General features: G+C 35.4%; 1 protein-coding gene across 1 annotated transcript in view; it reads right to left on the bottom strand.

Annotated features, from left to right (window-relative positions):
• LOC120327709 (multiple epidermal growth factor-like domains protein 8) overlaps window positions 1–9,162 on the bottom strand; it is a 46,613-nt gene extending 37,451 nt beyond the window's left edge. The window contains exons 1-9 of the mRNA XM_039394052.2: window positions 8,703–9,162; window positions 7,945–8,163; window positions 6,554–6,649; window positions 5,504–5,596; window positions 4,553–4,847; window positions 2,520–3,017; window positions 1,718–2,226; window positions 1,401–1,489; window positions 788–960 (exon numbers count right to left, since the gene is read on the bottom strand). Coding sequence (XP_039249986.2) covers window positions 788–960; window positions 1,401–1,489; window positions 1,718–2,226; window positions 2,520–3,017; window positions 4,553–4,847; window positions 5,504–5,596; window positions 6,554–6,649; window positions 7,945–8,163; window positions 8,703–8,935 — 2,205 coding nt within the window. The 5' untranslated portion in view covers window positions 8,936–9,162. The remainder of the gene's footprint in view (window positions 1–787; window positions 961–1,400; window positions 1,490–1,717; window positions 2,227–2,519; window positions 3,018–4,552; window positions 4,848–5,503; window positions 5,597–6,553; window positions 6,650–7,944; window positions 8,164–8,702) is intronic.
• Window positions 9,163–21,952: the final 12,790 nt, after the last annotated feature.

Raw genomic sequence — 21,952 nt, 5'->3', positions numbered from 1 at the left:
AATCATAAATCACACTTTATTAGTTAATATGTGTGTTTGTGATTTGAAAAGCTTTTTCAAATACTGGCAACATTGTGAACATTATTCTGTGTAGAATGACATGTTTCAAAACACTTTTCTGATTTGGTCTCTGTTTTATATCAAATGTCTAGCGCCGTCTCTGCTTTAGTTGCCGAAAATATATTAGCTTTGTGTTGGCAAACATTATTAAACTATTGGGCCACTGAAAACAGCCATTTTTATTCTTGATAATGCATTCTCGTGATTTATACATAAGTTTACAATAACTCTCACAATAGGGCCACAGAGTAGTGAGGGGGGGGGGGCAAAATGCTAGCCGCAGAACTGATTTTACATTTTCCTTCACAAAAAACTCCCTGTTCTTCCTATTTTCATTGCTTGATGAGGATATATCACAGGATATTTCACTTTGTTAATCATGAATTGTTTGACATAATGGGATTTTGAATCTACCAATCATAATAACCCTATAAATACCACTGAAGTGATAAACAAAGGGGGCATGAGTGCTGAAAGCCTCCTGAAGGGACCAAGAGCCATAAAGGGTTGCGAACCACTGGCCTAGCAGTTTAAAGCGTTAGACTTGAATGTGTTGGCAAATCAGATTACGGTCCTTCCATATAATAGTAAATCCTTACATATTATTAAATATGAGTTGCTGCTTGTATAGGGCCTCGTTCGTAGCTAACCCCATGAATAAGTGCCATATGAAAATATCTTAACACATATACAGAGATAGAAACAAAAAGGCATGAGCGAAATATACCTTGTCCGGCAATGAGAAATCAGGAACTGGATGATATTCTGCTGCAATGGCACCTGGTTGAATATTATCTTTAAGACAACTATCAGGATCTTGCAATAACTTTGTACTGTTTGAACTCCACCAAGGATATAACCCTTGTTTGTTGGCTTTATACTTGCAGACATCTAAGTTGTCTGAAAATGAAAGTAAACCTAATGTGAGCATAAAAATCATTTTGTTTCATTGCAATTCATGTCATTGTTGTTATTTTTATAAAAAAAAAATATTCTCTCCTAAGCTACTGGATCAATTTATGTTGAATTGCCAGCATTTAATTTTATGAGATTTTGCAGAAAAAGCAAACTGTCAAATTTTATATGGCTTCTACCGCTATAATGTCTCTTGATTTAGACACTCATTTGCGATGAACATAAATCCTGAAGATCAATTAAACTAAAATTGTTATACCTGATTAATAATTATAGTATGTAACTTTTATACACCGACCCCTACTTGGTAGTTATAAATATTGTTCATGATCTTGCAATGACGTTTTAACATTTTCTGCATGATTTTTAATGAACTTTCTTATATAAATAAAGTTCTATAATAATATGAATATATGAATTTATACCTCTTCCATTTACAGTAACACAGGTCGAATCTTGTACACACCATGCACAACTATAGGGATTCCATCCATATGTTGAATTTCGAATATAGCTGAAATAATAGTATTTATACATATAATTTTATGGTATTATATAAAAGTAACACAAAGTTTTGATAAGATTTATTGTATAGCGGTGAAGCACAAAATACCTCAAAAACCATAAAACCTACACTTCTTATTCAAGAAAAGATTAGGAGCTAAACCATTAATAAGAACAAGGTTAAACTAAGAAATACTTGCTTAATTAGAAGTACAGTTTAATAAAATATCATTGTTACCTTTTAAAACTCGTACACGAGACACAATCTTTTAAAAGTGGGCAGACGCTCCCACAAACAGGTGATAAACCTTCTCCACTGACACAATTTCGATTTAACCACACACAACCATTTGCATAATCCGTGTTGCAAGACATGTCGTTCATATGTTCTGAGCAAGCAATCATTACTTCTTCCGGGGGGACGTAGGGTGTGAGTTTGGGTAACTTATACGCCAGTAATTTTCCTGACATTGCTCCGTCATATCCCCCATGTACAAGAACAACATTGTGATTCATTACAGAAGCTACATGGCCGTATCGTCCATAAACCATTTGTCCGCGAGGATGTAGAACATGTGGGGCAATATCGGCAATCCAAGAATGACAGCGTAAATTATAAAAATGAGTCTTGCTGTTATAGCATTTATCACTGTGTGTATTACCACCATGTACGATCATGTAATCGCCGACAATGTTTGCAGAATGGAAGACGAGAGGTTCAATATTGTAGGCATTGATTTTGGGATCCTTAAAACAAAAAGTATCGATATTTATTATTTTTGATGTTTTTTATATACAACTCTACTTCAAATAAGGCTCTAGACAAGCATTCACTGATATTTAAGCGTCAACTGTTAGGGAAAAAGATTTTTTTGCTGACTCTTTCTTAATCAGTTTTGGGCATGAAGTTGAAATCTGACAACTCTGATGTGTGACTCAACATAGTTAGCTCTGAAGCAGGACTGGGCCATATACGCTCGACTTAGGAAGCTATAAATATCATACTTATACAAAACATGTAAAAAAAACAGCATACTTACTGATGCCACAACCTCGGCCCATCTATTAAATTCTAAGCTGTAAAGAAACACAGAGCTCGAGTAAACTGCTTTCTGTAAAAGATCCATACGTAATCCGCCAAAAACAACAAGACTTCCATCCACCATATCATAAACCATTGAATGTCCAGCCATTCTTAACATTGACTCTTTCACGCCATTTGGGTCATATTTAACCCTTTCCCAGCGTTTGATTTCCCAATTGAAACGAAACATCTCAGATGACAAGCCCTCATCTGGGGAATTGCTAGTTCTCCCTCCAAAAAGATAAACATACTGGCGATGATCAGAATGGACAAGAGCAGTTGTGTGTTGACAAAGAGCAGGAGGGGCATCATGCCATTCATAGCCAACATGCTTACGCCAGGCATTCGATGCTGTATTATAAATCCATGTTTCGGAACTTAGCTTTTCTTCCCCTAATTCCCCCCCATATAAAAGTAATTGGGGAACATAATTCACTTCATCGACAGCGGTCATCTAAAAACATAAAACAAGTGTATTTTAATTGAATGGCAGAACGGAAACAATATAAAGTGTTCTGTTAGAGCGATTCACAGCCAGGGGTCCAAGATAGATTTTGGGAATTTATTGATGAGTTCTGCAAGCATGAGGTGAAAATTAAATAGTAAATTAAGAATACTGGCAATTCGACATAACGTAACATAAGATTTTCTTCATATAAATGAAAGATTATTTCTTCCACATAAGTATTTCAGTTAAAGCAAGTTCAAAGTGACATTGACACTGTTTTTGTTTGCGCCACATGTAAAAAATAACGGTAATAAATGTATTCATTGAAACAAATGCAGGACTTTCAGGAAACCATCAAAAAAGCCTGTGACTCTGAAAATGTTAGAAACCATTGTCCTATCAAAACATTGGAATCTTATTAAACCGCTGTCCGCTTTTATACTTGAGGAGGCGCAAGCCCTAGTGCTGCGTCTTAGGCCAAAAATAATTGCATGCTAGCTGAAATATTTAACTTATAGGAATTCATTTGCTTCGTTGTACCGCATTTAAAGGTAGGAAATATCTATTAATAAAAACATATTTTTAGGATTTAATTCAAGCTTATTCTGGTAAAAAAGTACTGGTTTGCCGAGCGAATTGCATGGAATAATTTCAATTTTAATTCATGTATTTAAGAATATCAAACTGAATCAGATAATTAATAAGCTATTCGTTATGGTATGTGAACAATATAAGATTGATAAAGTACATAGATGAATGTTCAGTATCATGGATGATCACAAATATACGCTATTTAGAAAAGAAAAGCATAATGCAATTCTCATGGTTACAAATTCGGCACTAAATTACGGTAGTACTTATTCCAATTATGGTAAAACCAGAAAAAATTTATCAGTTCAGATGTAACCTAACTATAACCTAACATTAACCTTGAAAATAGTGCTACGAGCAATCAACAACATATAATTATGATGCTTGTGCCTGAGGCAAAGGTAACCACACTTGACTCATGAGTGTGACAGTGACACTAACCAATTATTAGCAAAAAGATGCCACATAATATCATTAGATTACAGACTACAATGTGAACACCTATACGACCAAAAATTGTCAATCTTACAAAAAAAATCAAGAGCAAATTATTTTCCTGATAGATTGAATTTTTCTCCTGCAACACATTTTAAATGGGGAATGTATATAGACTGTAGAGTGTAGAGTTACACATTGTTGGAATTAAATTCTTCATATGGAAGGTATAATAAAAAGGGCTGGTCAAGTGTTGAACCAAACAATGTTGGCGTTGACGATTAGGGATTTTTCAGTTCAAACCTAGAGCAGAATTAAATCGGAAAAGCAATCGCAATGTCAAAGTGAAAAATCCCATTCCTTTTAATGAATGGTAATCCTTAGATATCAGTGTCTGCCCTGATTATACCGATTCTTGTTCGGAGTGGTATGAAAACACTCCAAAAATACAGATAAGGTATAAGGTAGAAACCCTGTCAAACGCCCATTTATCACACAAACACAGGAATACTTACCGAATGCCAGAATCTTGGAGATGGTTGTGAATGTACAGGTGATTGCAGTAACAGCCACTCGTTTACTTCAAAGTTATATCGTAAAAGTTCACCAAGAGGTTTATTCAAATCATATCCACCAAATATATAAAAATTAGGATAGATGAATACACCAGTATGAGCAGCTCTGCCTTTGCTCCCTGGCTCATCTTTGTAGTCATAAACAGTCGTCCACCATCCACCCTTATCATCATAAAATGTGTCCATTCTACATCCAGTGCCAATGTAACCAGGCCGACAGTTGCATTTTTTAGATCTATCGAGAAAAGAAAAAAATGAAATTACATTACGGTACTTGAAACTAGAAAGCAATTCCTAAATATAGCAACACAAAAGTCAAATGACAAATATGAGGTTTGAAATCAGTGATTCTCATTTGACCGCTGTAGCAATTAACATTGTCATCATCCCTTAGCTTAGCACTGGGTACGCTGGAAAGATAGGTGGACTAGCTTGATGAAATGTAATGTGATGATGGCATTATTTTTACAAAGCTAGCAGAATTTAGAGTAAAATCGACCACATAAGACTAACATAAGAATTGAAAAAATAAAATAAAAATAAAACCTTCTAGGGACTTATTTCATCTCCAAATACTATTTGAGTTTCTTAGAAAAAAATAACTTTTATGCAACAACAGCAACTTCACAACAATAAACTATTCATGGGTTTACTTATTGTACAATTAGTTGACTTAATTAAAGTAGTAGTAAATTAACTTTGCCAATAATACAAAGCTATCAAAGCCACAAAACTAATTATATGTCTAGGCCCACAATTTAAATATTGACTAAGGAAAAGGTAAAGCATGAGAATGTATATCCCTGGGGAAAGTAAAACTAATAACACAACTTAATTTCATTTCAAATTTTATCTACCGTGCTTTCATAACATAAATTTTTAAAAATTAACCTAGTTTCTGTACGACATTTTCCATTCTCACAATTGTGTGGACAGGCATGTTGTGAACAGTCAGACCCTGTCCATCCTTCATTACAGGAACATCTAAAAATGATCAACAATCGAAAGAATTACATGGCATATTTACCTTAATTAAGTCTCATTTGGCATTATTCAAATGGTTCACTGCACGCAAGTACCTCTATTTATAAACATTTATATTTCAATATATTTTCATATTTTTTTTGTTTTATATGGTGCTTATTCATGCCTTGCTCCGAATAAGACTCTTTACAAGCTGACATTGATATCTAATAATATGCAAGAAGCTAATATTATTTGGAAGAACCGAATCTTCTCAGTTCGGCAATACCTACTCAAATCATTACACATCATTGTGAGGGCATTGGATTTGAAACCAAAATGTGTAATCTATGATGCAAACAAGGTTAAGGAAAAGCTTCAACTATGAAAATTTTACTCAGTTTATAATTTAAGAAGTGTTTCTATGTACAATATTACATTGATTTACACCAGAATGAACAATATCTCTTCAAAATTTTATGTTAAATATAAAAAAAATTCAGATTTACTATGATGTCATATTGGTTGAGATAACACTAACAAATAAGAACAATAGAAACCTTTTTCTAGTGTTCCCCTAATTTAATAAGACTACATTACAAAGCGGAAAAGAGTAGAGATTTGGCTAAATGCATGCTGCAAGTCAATAAATCAATGAACCCACAACTGTGACAAATCTTGAGAGAAAATCATTAAATATAAATTCACAAATTTCTTATATGCATCATCGGCATAGGCAATATAAACATAAACATTTATGCGAGATGATATATTCCAAAAACAAAATATTAAAGAGAAAATTTTTACAAATAGAAATCATGCAACCATGAAGTGTTCCTTCCTAATAATGAAATTTTTCTAAATGCATTCTTAAGCCTAGTTTGCCTCAGAATATATACCAGTAATAGAAAGCACAGATATAAGTGAATGTATCCATTTTAAAAGAAATAGTATAAAAGCAAGCAATCATAAAATAACCTTTGTCTGAAGCATCTTCCATGTCCTGAGCAATTATTTAGACATTCACTGATTGTAAAGGAAGCTTCAAATCCATCAAAATCAGTATTGATGTCACTAAGATAAAAGATTATAGATTATAATTTCCATTATAAGGAATTAATTTGCATCTAATGAGAATAATCCATTACATGCATGGGTGAGTGAATAAAGATTAGCACAAGAATTCCCAATACAATATTTCAATTGCCCTTCGCAACATTTGAAACTGAGTCATATCAGAAAAGACAATAGTTTATATTTTTGCAAAATGACAATTTTCGAAAGACAAAATAATGGAGCTTATTCACACACTCTAAAAATGACATACATGTCACAACTTGAAATAAAGTAATTTAATAAAAGATATACACAGGTTTCTTAAATTCAAAGCTTTCGGAAAAGTTTTAGAATAAACTGCATTTCACGCCCAATCAATTACTGGTAACCAAATTGAAACTTAAAAACAACTCTCATTAAAAAACAAATAAACCAACCAGGCTGGCCAGAAACTTGGAATGACTGCAATTAATATCAAAGTTCCAGGTGTGCATTGAAACAAATTAATAAATTACACAAAATACAATTAATTACATAGGCCAATTGACACTTTACGCTGCTATCCAAAAACTTAACTAGAGATGTGCAAATAGAGATGTGCTGAAAATTACAATACCAAAGCCGTTAGATAGGCAAATCTGTTAAAATCACATTTATTGGGTAAAAAGATATGGTGATCTCCATTTCTGACAAATAATCAAACTGTACTTGGTCAAAAATAATCATGGAGCATATACAATTTATAAAGTGGTCACTCCAGAAGTGTATGTACCAATATGGGGATAACTAATTTTATTCGCCTACTTTACATCAAGTTGTGTAAAGGGGCGAAAGACTATGGGCATGGAGTATATTTTCTTGGCTAACATAGACAGTCCCTGAACTTATAATAGAACTAAAATGCGAAAAATCAGAATAAAATTATAGCCTAACCCTAACACATACCACAGGAGTACTGAAAAGTGAATCCTGGAATATTATTTAATGGGCATAACTCCATGAAGAAAATAGGATATAGTTCCATATATTTCTAGTTTTGGCATTTTGATGGTTGCACATAACTTTGCTCAGTAATTAGTCTCTTTGAATGACTTTGGATTTGGCTCTCAACAAATTCATCTTGAACAAATGAAGTATTTATCTATTCCATAAGAATTAAAATCAGAATGTATTCAGATAATTTGTAAGTTGTAGCTCACAAAATTACTCAAGTTTGTTTCCATTAAATCAAACTGTAATCACCATAAAGTAGTATTGATCTAATTATAAAAGACAAACAAATCTACTTTAGCTAATAATAACAGCTTTTTTACCTGAATAAATAAACAAGCATCTTCCCATTTCTCGCTGATATTTGGTGAAGTGGTACTGTCGTAGAATCCCCACTCAATGTTGCCAGTAGTCGACCATCATATGACTCACCATCATATATCATCACATAATCATATCTACATTCAGTCTTTTTGCCCAGAAATTTGAGAGAAATATATGGAAATTTGGTTGCATTTGGACTTGTAATTAACCATTCACATCTAAACAAAAGAATCGAAATAAATAACAATCATTTTGGGGGAAGAGAAAAAGCAGAGCCGTAGGAATGAATAGAGTATTTGAATCTATTAGGAAATGTTTATATTCAATATTTGAAATTTTTGAACTAAATTATGTTCGGTTCCATTACGTTTGATATACGCATGGATATACGCATGGGTTCAAATGTACATGGTTTCAAATGTACGGTCACCATTATGTTCATCTAATTTCTGGAATTAGTAAGAAATATAAACCCATTTTTTACCTCAATTTTCTTATATATTTGATTTCTGTATGTTTTTTGTACGGTCCGATTTAGAATATGGGCCTATTCAATGTCCCATATTCTATACTAGTATTTAGGAATATATTCAAAATAATAATTCTTTTTGGCCATTTTTTGCTGATGACCTTTCATAAAAATTCAGGTAAGAAAGAATTTATTTTAAAATTTTCAAATAAAAACTCCCGCCAAACACTTACAAAAGCATTAATTAGCGATAAAGTTTACTTGGAAGAAAAGGGGACCATGTATCACCTTTGGTTTGAAAAATAATCGTTTGATCCATCGGAAATGATGCCAGTTGTATTTGCTGAAAAAATCATCTTGTGTTGATGACAACGCGAAATGCATGAAGCGACGGTGAATAAACAAGGCAATAAAATCCAAACTATATTCATCATTTTACTCCTTGTAACTCCATTCTGTTTAGTGGATGCGTAGTATCTCATCTCTATCAGTGAAATAATCCGATGCCATCCTAAATCCATTGATTGTAAATGACAAGTGTTGTGTAACAAAAGTGCAGCAGAATGCAATCAGAAATAGTTCAAAATTCTGATTGAGGCTTTTAGAAACAAATTATCAATTTATTCCTCCATACAATCCATTACATGGTGAATGTGAATTGGTGAACACACAGTTGTCCAGCCTTGAATGTATGATGAAGTCTGCACTGGCACTTTGACATTCCAATCTATCTGTCTATGGTAAATAATATTAATAATATATGGTAATTGGTAAATAATAAATATTAAGCGAAAAAAAATTCAAAATGGAAGAATCAAGAGCAATAAAAACTACAAATAATGAAAACATGTAAAAATACTGATTAATCCTGGAAATTTTCCTATTGATATTCCCCTCCATTAGTCTACAGTATTTTTGATTTATAGACTTCTAACCCATGCAAAGAGAGAGAGAGAGAGATTTATTGATTTAAGATTACAAGATGTAAACAAATACGGTACCGGTACGTACGGTACCGGTACAATCAACAAATTATTTTTAAATTGTTTTACTGGTCATTAAATTTATCACAGTATTGACTTTGTTTGGGATGATATACGATAATCTCTCTTATCATTCATCTGTCCATATAATATGGCGCCGGTATTTGTTACGGTACCGGTAACGGTACCGGTACTTTTGTGTTCAGTTTTTCCCACCACCGCCACAGAAAATGTAAGAGTGTACCGTACCGGAAAGATACACCTTCAGCAAGATGGTACCGGTAGGGCAAGCTATAATCGAACAAAAATTTTTGTACTGTGTCAGCAATCCCTGTATCCTGCTTAATTTGTACACTAAGCGAAAAAGAAGCACCTATCCTGCAAGTTCATTTCCAAAATTTGATAATATTCGCCACATAGTGTCAGCTTGAAGTCGTTTAACCGTAAATACATGGGAGACCTCGACTTTCGACGCAGTTCCGTTCCTGAGACTCGATGTAACCCGAATTTCAGTGTAAGTCGGAACATTATACTGTACAGTGGTACAGTGCAGGAATTATTCTATTTACACATCGTACTGTATTGTAAAGTATGGTACTGTACACCAGTGGTTCTCAACCGCCGGTCCGCGGCAACGTTGCTGCCGGTCCGCCAAATATATTACAATAATAAAATATGTTATATATAAGAGAATCGCAAAATTTACCGTGTGTCCGGTAATTTTGTGATTTTTTAACTCTTATTGATCGGGGGCGGTCGCCCCCAACGACTAACATACCTATTTAAACGCATGTTGTTTCCGCCTTACAAAATTATCATTTCCGATAAGTGCGATAGTCGAGCGCGAACAAATGGTTAATATTTACGATATTATAACTGTTTTCTGACAATATTGTACACGAGATCGCCTCAGAGCACTGCCCATTTTTGTAAAAGATGCGTGGCCCGCAAGGGTAGTACGTGGTCTTCAAACGTACCGTCGATCCCGCGCTTCGGTTTTGCTCTACCTCCCCCGTTCCACTTTACGCCGTTATTATTATCACGGGTGTTCTCACTTTTGCACAACCTAATTCATTTCTGTTATTGGATACGTAGTGGACATAACGATCGTTTCAATATTATGTTGTTGTTCTTGTTCTTGTTCTTTGACACGTTTTTAAAAAGTCGCTTTTCTCTTCGAATACTGGACCAATTGCTTTGAAATTTTCAGTGGTTAAAGATTAATTTTTTTGCTAGAAGGCTATTACTTTTGTTTATTCTTAAATTTTATATGAATCCTATGAGATATGATATTTCATACAAAATTTCGCGGTATTTATTTTTACTCATGGGAACACTGTTTTACACTTATTTCAAGCGGTTTCGCGATCGATTGTCTTGCTCAGTACTACAGCTACTGTAGGTCGGTACTGGTAAGTTGCCATACCGGTACCGTAACGCAGTGAAATTGACTTATTCCTTCCGCGGTATTACTAATGCTGCAATGCAGGTTTTATAGCCTATCGTATGCGGAACGGAATATCAGACCTACAGGTTCGGTACCGGTACTGGTAGCTCAGTACGTAAGTACGATACTGGTACTGGTGCCGGTGTCTTACCACAATGAAATTACCGTAACTTATTCTTTCACGGTCCTACCAGTGCAGTAATGCAAGCGTTGTAGCACTTGTAGCCTACTATATTTGTTTATTTTGATGAGAGTCTACTGGAAACAACATAAAATTTGAAAGGGAAGAATTGTTCTGTGATCAATTATCTGTCCTAAAGTGTAAACAACATAAAATTTGCAAGGGAACAACTGTTCTGTGGTCAATTACCGTATATGGCCTACAGTGTACAGGTAAGATGCTGGCTGACTGCTAACCGGTACTGGTAGCTCAGTACATAAGTACGATACTGGTGCCGGTACCGGTGTCTTACCACAATGAAATTACCGTAACTTATTCTTTCACGGTCCTACCAGTGCAGTAATGCAAGCGTTGTAGCACTTGTAGCCTACTATATTTGTTTATTGGACACGTAGTGGACATAACGATCGTTTCAATATTATGTTGTTGTTGTTCTTGTTCTTGTTCTTTGACACGTTTTTAAAAAGTCGCTTTTCTCTTTGATTACTGGACTAATTGCTTTGAAATTTTCAGTGGTTGAAGATGAAATTTTTCTCCAGAAGGCTATTACTTTTATTTATTTCAAATATTTCTGTTAGCTCTGTAAGATTTGTTTTTGTTTGCTATGACGTCACTAAACGTTCTTGGGTTATCGGACGCCATTTTGTGTCCAACGGACCATCTTGCAATTTCAATTCACGCTGTCACAAGACAGGACCTTCTAAAGATAGAGAAGTTCGGGTACCGTAACACAGCGCGGTGACACTGAACTAACTCGTAGCTGTCAAAAGCTTGAAAATCCATACAAATATGAGAAATAAAAAGATGAAACTTGGCAGGTGGGTAGAGTTGTGTTTCTTTTAACCATATTTGAAAGTTTCGCGTTTCTACATTTGAATGAGGGGGAATAGGGGGTGTGCATTTCCGATACGTCGATAATATCTTTGTCAACCAATTTGCGGCCATCGTGTTTTCGTCTGTTTGATTGCTGTGATGTGGTGCTTTGTTTATTGGACACGTAGTGGACATAACGATCGTTTCAATATTATGTTGTTGTTCTTGTCCTTTGACACGTTTTTAAAAAGTCGCTTTTCTCTTCGAATACTGGACCAATTGCTTTGAAATTTTCAGTGGTTAAAGATTAATTTTTTCGCTAGAAGGCTATTACTTTTGTTTATTCTTAAATTTTATATGAATCCTATGAGATATGATATTTCATACAAAATTTCGCGGTATTTATTTTTACTCACGGGAACACTGTTTTACACTTATTTCAAGCGGTTTCGCGATCGATTGTCTTGCTCAGTACTACAGCTACTGTAGGTCGGTACTGGTAAGTTGCCATACCGGTACTGTAACGCAGTGAAATTGACTTATTCCTTCCGCGGTATTACTAATGCTGCAATGCGAGTTTTATAGCCTATCGTATGCGGAACGGAATATCAGACCTACAGGTTCGGTACCGGTACTGGTAGCTCAGTACGTAAGTACGATACTGGTACTGCTGTACTGGTGCCGGTACCGGTGTCTTACCACAATGAAATTACCGTAACTTAGGATAGGATAGGATTTACATATTTATCCCGGGGGATAAACTTATTCTTTCACGGTCCTACCAGTGCAGTAATGCAAGCGTTGTAGCACTTGTAGCCTACTATATTTGTTTATTTTGATGAGAGTCTACTGGAAACAACATAAAATTTGAAAGGGAAGAATTGTTCTGTGATCAATTATCTGTCCTAAAGTGTGAACAACATAAAATTTGCAAGGGAACAACTGTTCTGTGATCAATTACCGTATATGGCCTACAGTGTACAGGTAAGATGCTGGCTGACTGCTAACCGGTACTGGTAGCTCAGTACGTAAGTACGATACTGGTGCCGGTACCGGTGTCTTACCACAATGAAATTACCGTAACTTATTCTTTCACGGTCCTACCAGTGCAGTAATGCAAGCGTTGTAGCACTTGTAGCCTACTATATTTGTTTATTTTGATGAGAGTCTACTGAAAACAACATAAAATTTGAAAGGGAAGAATTGTTCTGTGATCAATTATCTGTCCTAAAGTGTAAACAACATAAAATTTGCAAGGGAACAACTGTTCTGTGATCAATTACCGTATATGGCCTACAGTGTACAGGTAAGATGCTGCCTGACTGCTAACTCAGTACCGCTTGACACGTTTTTAAAAAGTCGCTTTTCTCTTCGAATACTGGACCAATTGCTTTGAAATTTTTAGTGGTTATAGATAAAAATTTTCTCCAGAAGGCTATTACTTTTTTTTTCGCTATGACGTCATCAAAATTATGTGACTCTACGTGTCCATATATTTGAGCATAGCTCTCTTGTAATTTAATGAGTTTTGTTCGAAATAACCGTGTTCTTGAAATATATGACGGTCAGAAATGCAATTAGAAGCCCAATGTTTTCACGCTGTCTGTACGAGGTTTAGCGTGTAGAATAAATGCCGCCAATGCACCCACGGTGAAAAAATTAACGGGTTAGATATATTGGTTTTTGTTTTATAGCGGTTTGAATGAAATTGTCCGCAGACTGGCTACACCACCCTAGGCCTGGTGAGTTGTCCGTGTAGTCGAATTGTCCATCAGCCCTAAACGGCTAAGACAGTCACTGTACCAAAAATTGTACCCCGATTCGGCTGGTGTTAAGTTGGCGCATGTTATTTAGTAACGTTTTTATGTGAAATGTTTGACTGTGGTTCAGTACCTGATCCGATAATACGGTACATAATTGACTCATATCACGAGATATTTCAACTGATGTTTCAATTGTCACAGGACCTAAAATATCTATGACAGTCCCTGTACCGTCACGGTACCCCGATACAGGTACTGGTAAGTCACCGCCGGTATGTTAGTCGTTGGTCACCGCATATGATTTTTGGGGAATTGTTCTGCGTGTCCATATATTTGAGCATTGCTCTCTTGTTTTGATGAGAGTCTACTGGAAACAACATAAAATTTGAAAGGGAAGAATTGTTCTGTGATCAATTATCTGTCCTAAAGTGTAAACAATATAAAATTTGCAAGGGAACAACTGTTCTGTGATCAATTACCGTATATGGCCTACAGTGTACAGGTAAGATGCTGCCTGACTGCTAACTCAGTACCGCTTGACACGTTTTTAAAAAGTCGCTTTTCTCTTTGAATACTGGACCAATTGCTTTGAAATTTTTAGTGGTTAAAGATAAAAATTTTCTTCAGAAGGCTATTACTTTTTTTTCGCTATGACGTCATCAAAATTATGTGACTCTACGTGTCCATATATTTGAGCATAGCTCTCTTGTAATTTAATATGTTTCTCCCAGTGTCGAGAGAAGTGGAAGAGGCAAACGAATTGTATTTCATTACAACAAATAATTATTATCCCTAAAAACACTAAATAGGTTTAAAGTTGTTATACACAATTTTAAACAGTGGACATATTTTTTCACGTCATGAATTTTGTGCAAGGCCCGAGCATAATTTGATGGCAAAGATCATAGCATGTAGTATGTCGAAACGCTTATCCGACTTATCAGACCACAGAAACTATGCAAAAAAGATAAACATTTTTGTGTTCGAGATATAAAATAATCGTTAATTCCATCACGCTTTCGCGAAGTAGTGCAATTCACTAAATTTAATGAAAGTTTTATTTCATTGCACCAGTGTTTGGGCTACCAAGCGTTTTGCCAGATTACTGGCGTGGTTACAGATCGCCAAGGTGGGCAAAGTCGAATAGTTTTATCGAATCGAATAGTTTTATCGAATCGAATATTTTAAACGAATTGTCAAATATCAGGTATTCACAACGCTATGTTATTGTTACGTAACAATATACGCGGTTGTGTTTATTGCTTGGCGTTCCAAGTTCGCTTGCAGCAATGTTGATGTGGATCACGCAGAACCAAGCAAGAAAAACGAAAGAAAGACTTTATTAGGCAATATGATAGCAAAAATTTGGAGTTAGGTTTACTATTGTTCCCAGCAGCGAAAAAGTACCACTTCCCAGGTGCCTAGTCTGTGCAAAAATTCATTTAAACGACGCAATGAAAACCCGCAAAGCTAACGAAATCGCTTGGAAGTCAACGCTCTACTCGCCTTGCAGAAACTTCATTAGAACCGGATTTAACACGTATAACATCAAATTCTTCATTAAATTGGATTGTCTTCTTTTGCACCGCCTACTTTTGTCGTAATTGCATTCTTTTAATTATGTTTTGTGTTCATGACATTTTTGGTTAATTTTGAAGGTCCGCCGGTCCGCAAAATTTGTTTTGAAATTTTACCGGTCCGCGAACTGAAAAAGGTTGAATACCACTGCTGTACACCAACTAATAAAATGTACAAATAATGCAAATAAGAACTTTATTAGAAAAACAGAAAACAATTCCACATCACGTGAATAAAAGCAAACACTGTACAGTATCTTAACATCTTTTTTTTGCTTTGAGTCCATAACAAAGGGCAAAAGTAAAAAAAAAACGATCAAACAAGTTACGAAAAAAACGGCTTGAACAACCAAAATAACGTACAGTATCACTGAACTGTGTACAGTACTATATCACTGGAACTGTGTACTGTACCATGTGACTGTAGCTTAGTGATTATTCGTTCACAATCGTAATAGTTCGCAATTGGTCACGTCATTTACGATGTAAATAACAAAAACCAATGAGCCCAGAGCACTGATTTTCTTGATCACAATGATCCAGTTTATAGGCTTAGATATTACAGTAGGCTACAGTATTATCTTTTATATCTGTATATGTTCGTAACCTCGAAACAGCGTAAGTCGTAACCCGAGGACTTCCTTGTATATGGTTTAACCGTAAATATATACTACTACGGTTCAACCGTAGTAGTATATATTTACGGTTTCCCCGATTTAAAAAAATGTACCACAGTTTCGTCATTTGTGTAACATTGGAGGAAATTGTTTATGCATGGCAAACTGTTGAATAGAGCAGTGGTTACGTTTAACCGTAAATTTATGATTTAACCGTAAATATATACTACGTAAATATAATAGTATATATTTACGGTTTCTTCGATTAAAAAAAAAAAGGAAACACAGTTTCGTCATTTGTGTAACAATGGAGGAAATTGTTTATGCATGGCAAACTGTTGAATAGAGCAGTGGTTCCCAAACTGTGGGTCGCGACCCCCGATGGGGTCGCGTGAAGATTTTCCGGGGTCGCCTAATTTCTTGCAAACATGCGAACACAAGTGACTAGGATTTTAAAGTTGGAAAATCAAATTTGTACTGGTCGGCAGATACCGTAAAAGTACCTAACTTTGGATTTTTCAGCAATAACTCGACAATTTATTGTCCAAACGGCGCCAAAATTGCTCGGTAGAACTTTCATGCGATACTTTTCCAGCTGGCCGGCAGATAACGGTATTAGTAAAAGTAATTGAATGACCATGGTACGAGCGCCAATTATATTTTCCTTTTTATAGCTTTTTGATCATGTTACATCCCTATGAGTAGTTGACCCGATGGTACGCGAATCGGGTTTTTGCCAGGCTGCGAGAAATCATGTTGATTTGTGATTATGTACCAGTGTAGCCGCTTGGTTACCGAAAATACAAAATAAATTACTTTATCCGGCGATTGGACCTTAATCAGGTGTTTGGTAAGTGTGGTATTGGTTGACAGGCGGGGTCTTGACCAAGTAATTATTAACCTCTAGGTTTCGATCCGATGCGAAAGCGCTTTGTTAATTCGCGCACGTGTCTAAAATCTACGAGTAGGCTACGTGTTTTGTCCACACCGCCTCCACATGGTGAACATTTTCGTATTGCAATATTACGTATTTAGACGTTTCACATAAAATTACGAAGCGTTCCGAGCAGTCAAACACAAAACCACAAGTCCTAGCTTTAATAAAGGCACTTGAAATATGTGATTCAATACACGCTTTTTCCTATTTCACATTCATGCTCTGTTTTACTTTCGAATTAATATTTGAGCAATCTGTAATATGTTAATATAGAACTGAAAATAATAAAGACGCTGTTGGAATATACTAAATAAGAGAACAATCTTACGATTTCCGAATATCGTACGCGTCCTTACAATCTACCACATTTTATCAAGTACATCTATGTTTCGTCAAAGAACCGTTATAATTCTGATATAACAGATTATTACACCGTGGTTTTCATACGATTTCATGTGTTATCAAATCTTCTGAGGTTTTTCCGGCGCATTGCCGGACTCGTTCATATATTTTTTGTGCCAATGTTCACCGTCAACGTCTACTTGCAGTCGATACGTTTCTAGTTGTGGGGTCGCGAGTATTTGTAGGCTTTGATTTTATGAAAATTGGGGGCGCAAAAAAAAAAGTTTGGAAATCACTGGAATAGAGGATATAGCGTAAAAATGTTTATAAATGCGAAAAAAATTGATGCTTCTAGAAGCGGGAACTGTCAGTCCATATAATCTTTTATTAATAAGAAAAAAACCTTAGACTGATTTCCAATTACTGCTGCATAACTCATTGAAAGATAAAATGATCATTGTGTAGGATAGGATTTACATATTTATCCAGGGGAGAGGAAAGCCGATAAGACGGCTTAATCATATGGCGAACCACGGCCACTCGCCCGGTTACCAGTCTAGGTCGGGTATGGGATTAGTTAGCGAGTTATTTGTTTTCGGAAGCATGGGCTTGATGGTGGAGGAAGCCGTAACCGACCAGCGGTTACGTGAACCACCCTACGGCGGCGAGGAGTCCAGCAATCCTTTCGCACATGATCATCCCCGCATGGGATTCGAAGGGTAATCAGAGATGCGGAGGCGAGCGTATTCCTAACGCTTAGCACGATGCGCCAAACCGCCGAGCCAATAGTGTAATTTGAACCGAGAAGCGAGTGTAATTTGAATTAAGCCTAAACCTCAACTGCACTCAACACCAGATCCGAAAAGGCCAAGCTTCTATTAAAATTAGTTCGTTACCGTAATTTTGTTTCAAATCAGTTCGTTACGGGTACCGGTAAATAGGCTCCGTTGCGTATGTTTATCTATGGACGGATAATTTTAAAGGTTTTAAAATCCGCTGAGAGTAGAACAAGAGAGCTACGCCCAAATATATGGAGACGTCTGTTCGCAGTACGGTTTACCGTACCGTCAGATCACAGTCTACAAATATATTCACACCAAGCAATGACATTAAACAACATGATAGGCAACTCTGACGTCACTCCGTAAGACTACAAGCGAAAGATTGTATTTCATGATACGCTCCAATGCACATATTTCTCGTCGCCTGTCGCGACCGTTTTCAGCTCGCTTTTGCTACTCGGCGTCTTCTTTACGTGTAGTACCTGCCTTTTTGCGACTGTAACGAAAGAAAATAATCTCTATATCTAAGAAGTTTTACTCACTTGGAAAGCTGGAATGGCAGACAAGCTGTAAAGAGCAATTCTGGACATCATAGACGTTTTTTATCAGAGAAGATTACAAACGCGATAGCGGAAAGATTTGTGTGGAACATTTTGCAGATAATAACAAATTTCAAAGTTAGTAATTTTAATGTTTGCGCTTAAACATTGAAATTTCATTTAAAGAGGGTGTCATACAGGACAGCAAAACTGTTTTTACTTCTCCTAACGGTGCTGTGATACAATTCCATAACGTAAAGTTTGCACCTATCGAACTTGTTTTTGTAGGTGAATTAATTAGACATATTACATATTCAGTTAATCGTAGGTAACATTGCTGGTACATAATGCCTCGTAGATAGGTTTGTTTAAATTTAGGAATTCAGCTCATAGCCCACTAATTAATATTATCTTCTATGCAGGAGGTTGCAGGGCTGGATTCAACTTGCAGCCTTACCGATCACCTGACCATGCTCATTTAGTTTGGCTCGAGCAAGTCTTCTTGAAAGACTTGTGTGAATGGAAACTACCTATATGTTTTTGCTTTCCTCCGATTTTAGAAGACAAATTTATTCTGAGGGATTTCGCATATAATTCTCATTGGTTGTTGGCTGTTTATAATTCCTATTAATTGTGAATTCTGATTATAACAAAGAGTTAAAAAAAAGTTACGTAATTTACTGGCACCTCTTTTTTGTCAATACTCCAAGCTGAGGTAATAAACAGGACAATACATTTATGTCATCTGGAAGCAAAATATGCACACTAATTAATAGTTTGACACATCATCAGAAAATCCAAGTTAAAGATATGTATGACCATCACATGGTATTTAAAATTAAAAAAAAATTAATAGCGGCTGTGGAGTATGAAAAGTTCAAGACAAAGAAAAGAACAAAAGTTCATAGTTCATGAACTCTTAATTTTGCCTCCATTGCTTTGTGAAGGCCAATATATTTCGAGTGGCCGAATTAGTTTCCCTCTATGATAGCAACGTTTTTGTATTTAATATAGCAAGATTTTTTTCAATTTAATTGAAGTGATATTATTTCCCAAAGCAATGCTTGAATCGTCTAGAATAGATCAGTGGTGTCAAACCCATGGGTTTTCGAGAGCCGCATTGCATTTTGGAAATTGTAATAAGGGCCGCAAACAGTTTTTGATAATGTATACTTGAAAGATATTTTTAAGATAGTTTTAGTTTGTGACATATGTTGTGATGCAACTAAACAGTTGCATTAAGTTTCATTATTTTCTTTAATTTCAAATGCAATTACATATTAATATTTGCATTCCACTATTATTGCAAGTTACTGTATTTATTACAAAAAATCATGAAATTCTCTGTACATCCATCAAAATCATTTTTGAACAAACTTTGGATAAGGAAAGAATAATACATACACTAAAAATGACTTAATTTAAATATATGAACCTAAAATTAACAAAAATACTACAGTATAAACTCAATGTTTTTTAATTACATTTGTCCTGACGTTTTGTATCTTTTTTGTGTCACCAGCATACTAAGGCCAGGCTGAAATGATTTTATAGTACCAACTCTAACTAACGAGGTCACATGATCATGAGCTAATCTGGATCTTTGCGAAAATTAATTCCAATAATGCAAAAAAGTTATTTTTATAATTTCATGTATAGATCAGTAAAAAAACACATGACAGATTTTTTCGACAAGACATTTCGCACCACATTGCGTGGCATAGGATTGCTTGAATTATTATTGATATCGATTTTTAGTAACTAAGTCGTTGTATAATTATATTAATATACAAACACATGAAAATTTTCTGTTCAAAGTTGCTCTTCGAATTTGTCATATTGACTGCTGAGCTTATTGTGTTTTTTCATTGTATTGATGGAAATATGACAAATTAAACAATGTGCTTCAGAATTTTGTGAAATGCAGAAATATTGCAACTCTCATTTTCTTTGAAAATGCCACCTTCTTCATGTACTTTGCGTTTAATTTAATCACTCAAGTGTTTTATTCAAGTATTCTTTTGCTAGCTTGATGTGTATTCTTAATTGGGTCAAAATGTGAACAAAAAAAAATTAATTTTCCAAAACTACTTTCAGTAACTTGTTTTCTGTGTGAATAATCAATTTCACTTTAAAAGGTTTGAAAAATCTATTACATTTAGATAGAAAAAAAAACTTCCAAAATACTATTACAATTATTGCTAAGCGTTCGAGGGCCGCACTGGAAGTTCTCTGGGGCCGCGAGTTTGACATCCCTGGTCTAGATTGAAGTTGTCCAAAATATATATAACAGTATTTTATCATGAATATACCCTTTCCTGAATTTCTTCTATAGTACTACCAAAAGTTGATGAACCAATATAACACAGGTGTAGCTGTTATAAGTATGTCTGGCGTGTTTTGTGCCTTTTTACAAATAGGACCGCTTATGCAAGCTCACGCTTTTGAATTTTTTGTTATTTTCTAGCCCTGCAGGGTGTGGGGGCCTTACACAACTCTACCGGAGGGTCAAATGTCTTTGCATGCCTCCATAGGTTGTTTTTCTATTGCAAAAATTTATGGAGTACTCTAATTATATTTCTTGGAATCACACGGTCACTGATATGTCGCCAGACTTCTGATATCTCCCCTTCTGCTATAGTTGTCCTGTGAATAAATAATAGGAAATTGAGATCAGACGAATAGTTGAAACTTTTGCTTTATGTCGGCTTAATTTCTTGATTGATATACTTACTATTTTTGCTATTGCCTCTTGTGCTGCAGGAGTTTCACAATGCTTAAACAGGTTTGTCCAGATTCACATCTGAAGAAGGAGAGGAGATTTATTAATTTTCGTCAAGAATAAATGAAGCAGTCTATATGATTTAGAATGGAAAAGCTAATAAGGCCAACATCTCATGTTTAATGTAAAAAATGTTATATTGAATTTGGTATATAAACCAACTAATAAAGGAATTTAGTCAGAAAATTACAAGCATTCGTGGCTCCATATACTTGAGAGATCAGACTATACAATATAGACCGGTATGAGTGAAATGTTAGGTGAACTTGTTAACCCTTTGATTCAATCCTCACTGATTAAAAAAAATCTAAATGGAGGTGCATGAACTATTTGAAACCATAAGAGGTAAGTAAATATGCAATTTTGGCAAATGGGCAACTACGTACCGTACTGAATTATTAACTTCGTAGTATTTGACAAAAGCTGGCTTTCCCACAAGTACTTAACAGTGCGATGCCCGGATGTGGTATACAACAACCTCAACTTTCCAAAATATCAATAAAATCGACAACAACTGTCAAAGCCGGCACGAACACCATTCGTGCTATGCCTTGAAAGCAGCACACATCCGCTCGTTTTCGTCTCGTCAAGTATGTGCATTGGAGCGTGCTATCGGATACGATCTTCGGCCAAAAATGCCGTAGTTGCGCATCATGTTGTTTAATGTCAGTGCACCAAGCGAAGCAGTACAGTAGGACACAAAATGGCGTCCGATGTCCACAGAACGAAAACAAATCTCACAGAGCTAACAGAAATATTTAAAATTGGGAAAATT

Source organism: Styela clava, chromosome 7 (assembly GCF_964204865.1).
Source record: "Styela clava chromosome 7, kaStyClav1.hap1.2, whole genome shotgun sequence".
NCBI lineage: Eukaryota > Metazoa > Chordata > Ascidiacea > Stolidobranchia > Styelidae > Styela > Styela clava.
The sequence above is the reverse complement of the archived record's forward strand: the minus strand, read 5'-3'. Positions and strand labels throughout refer to the sequence as shown.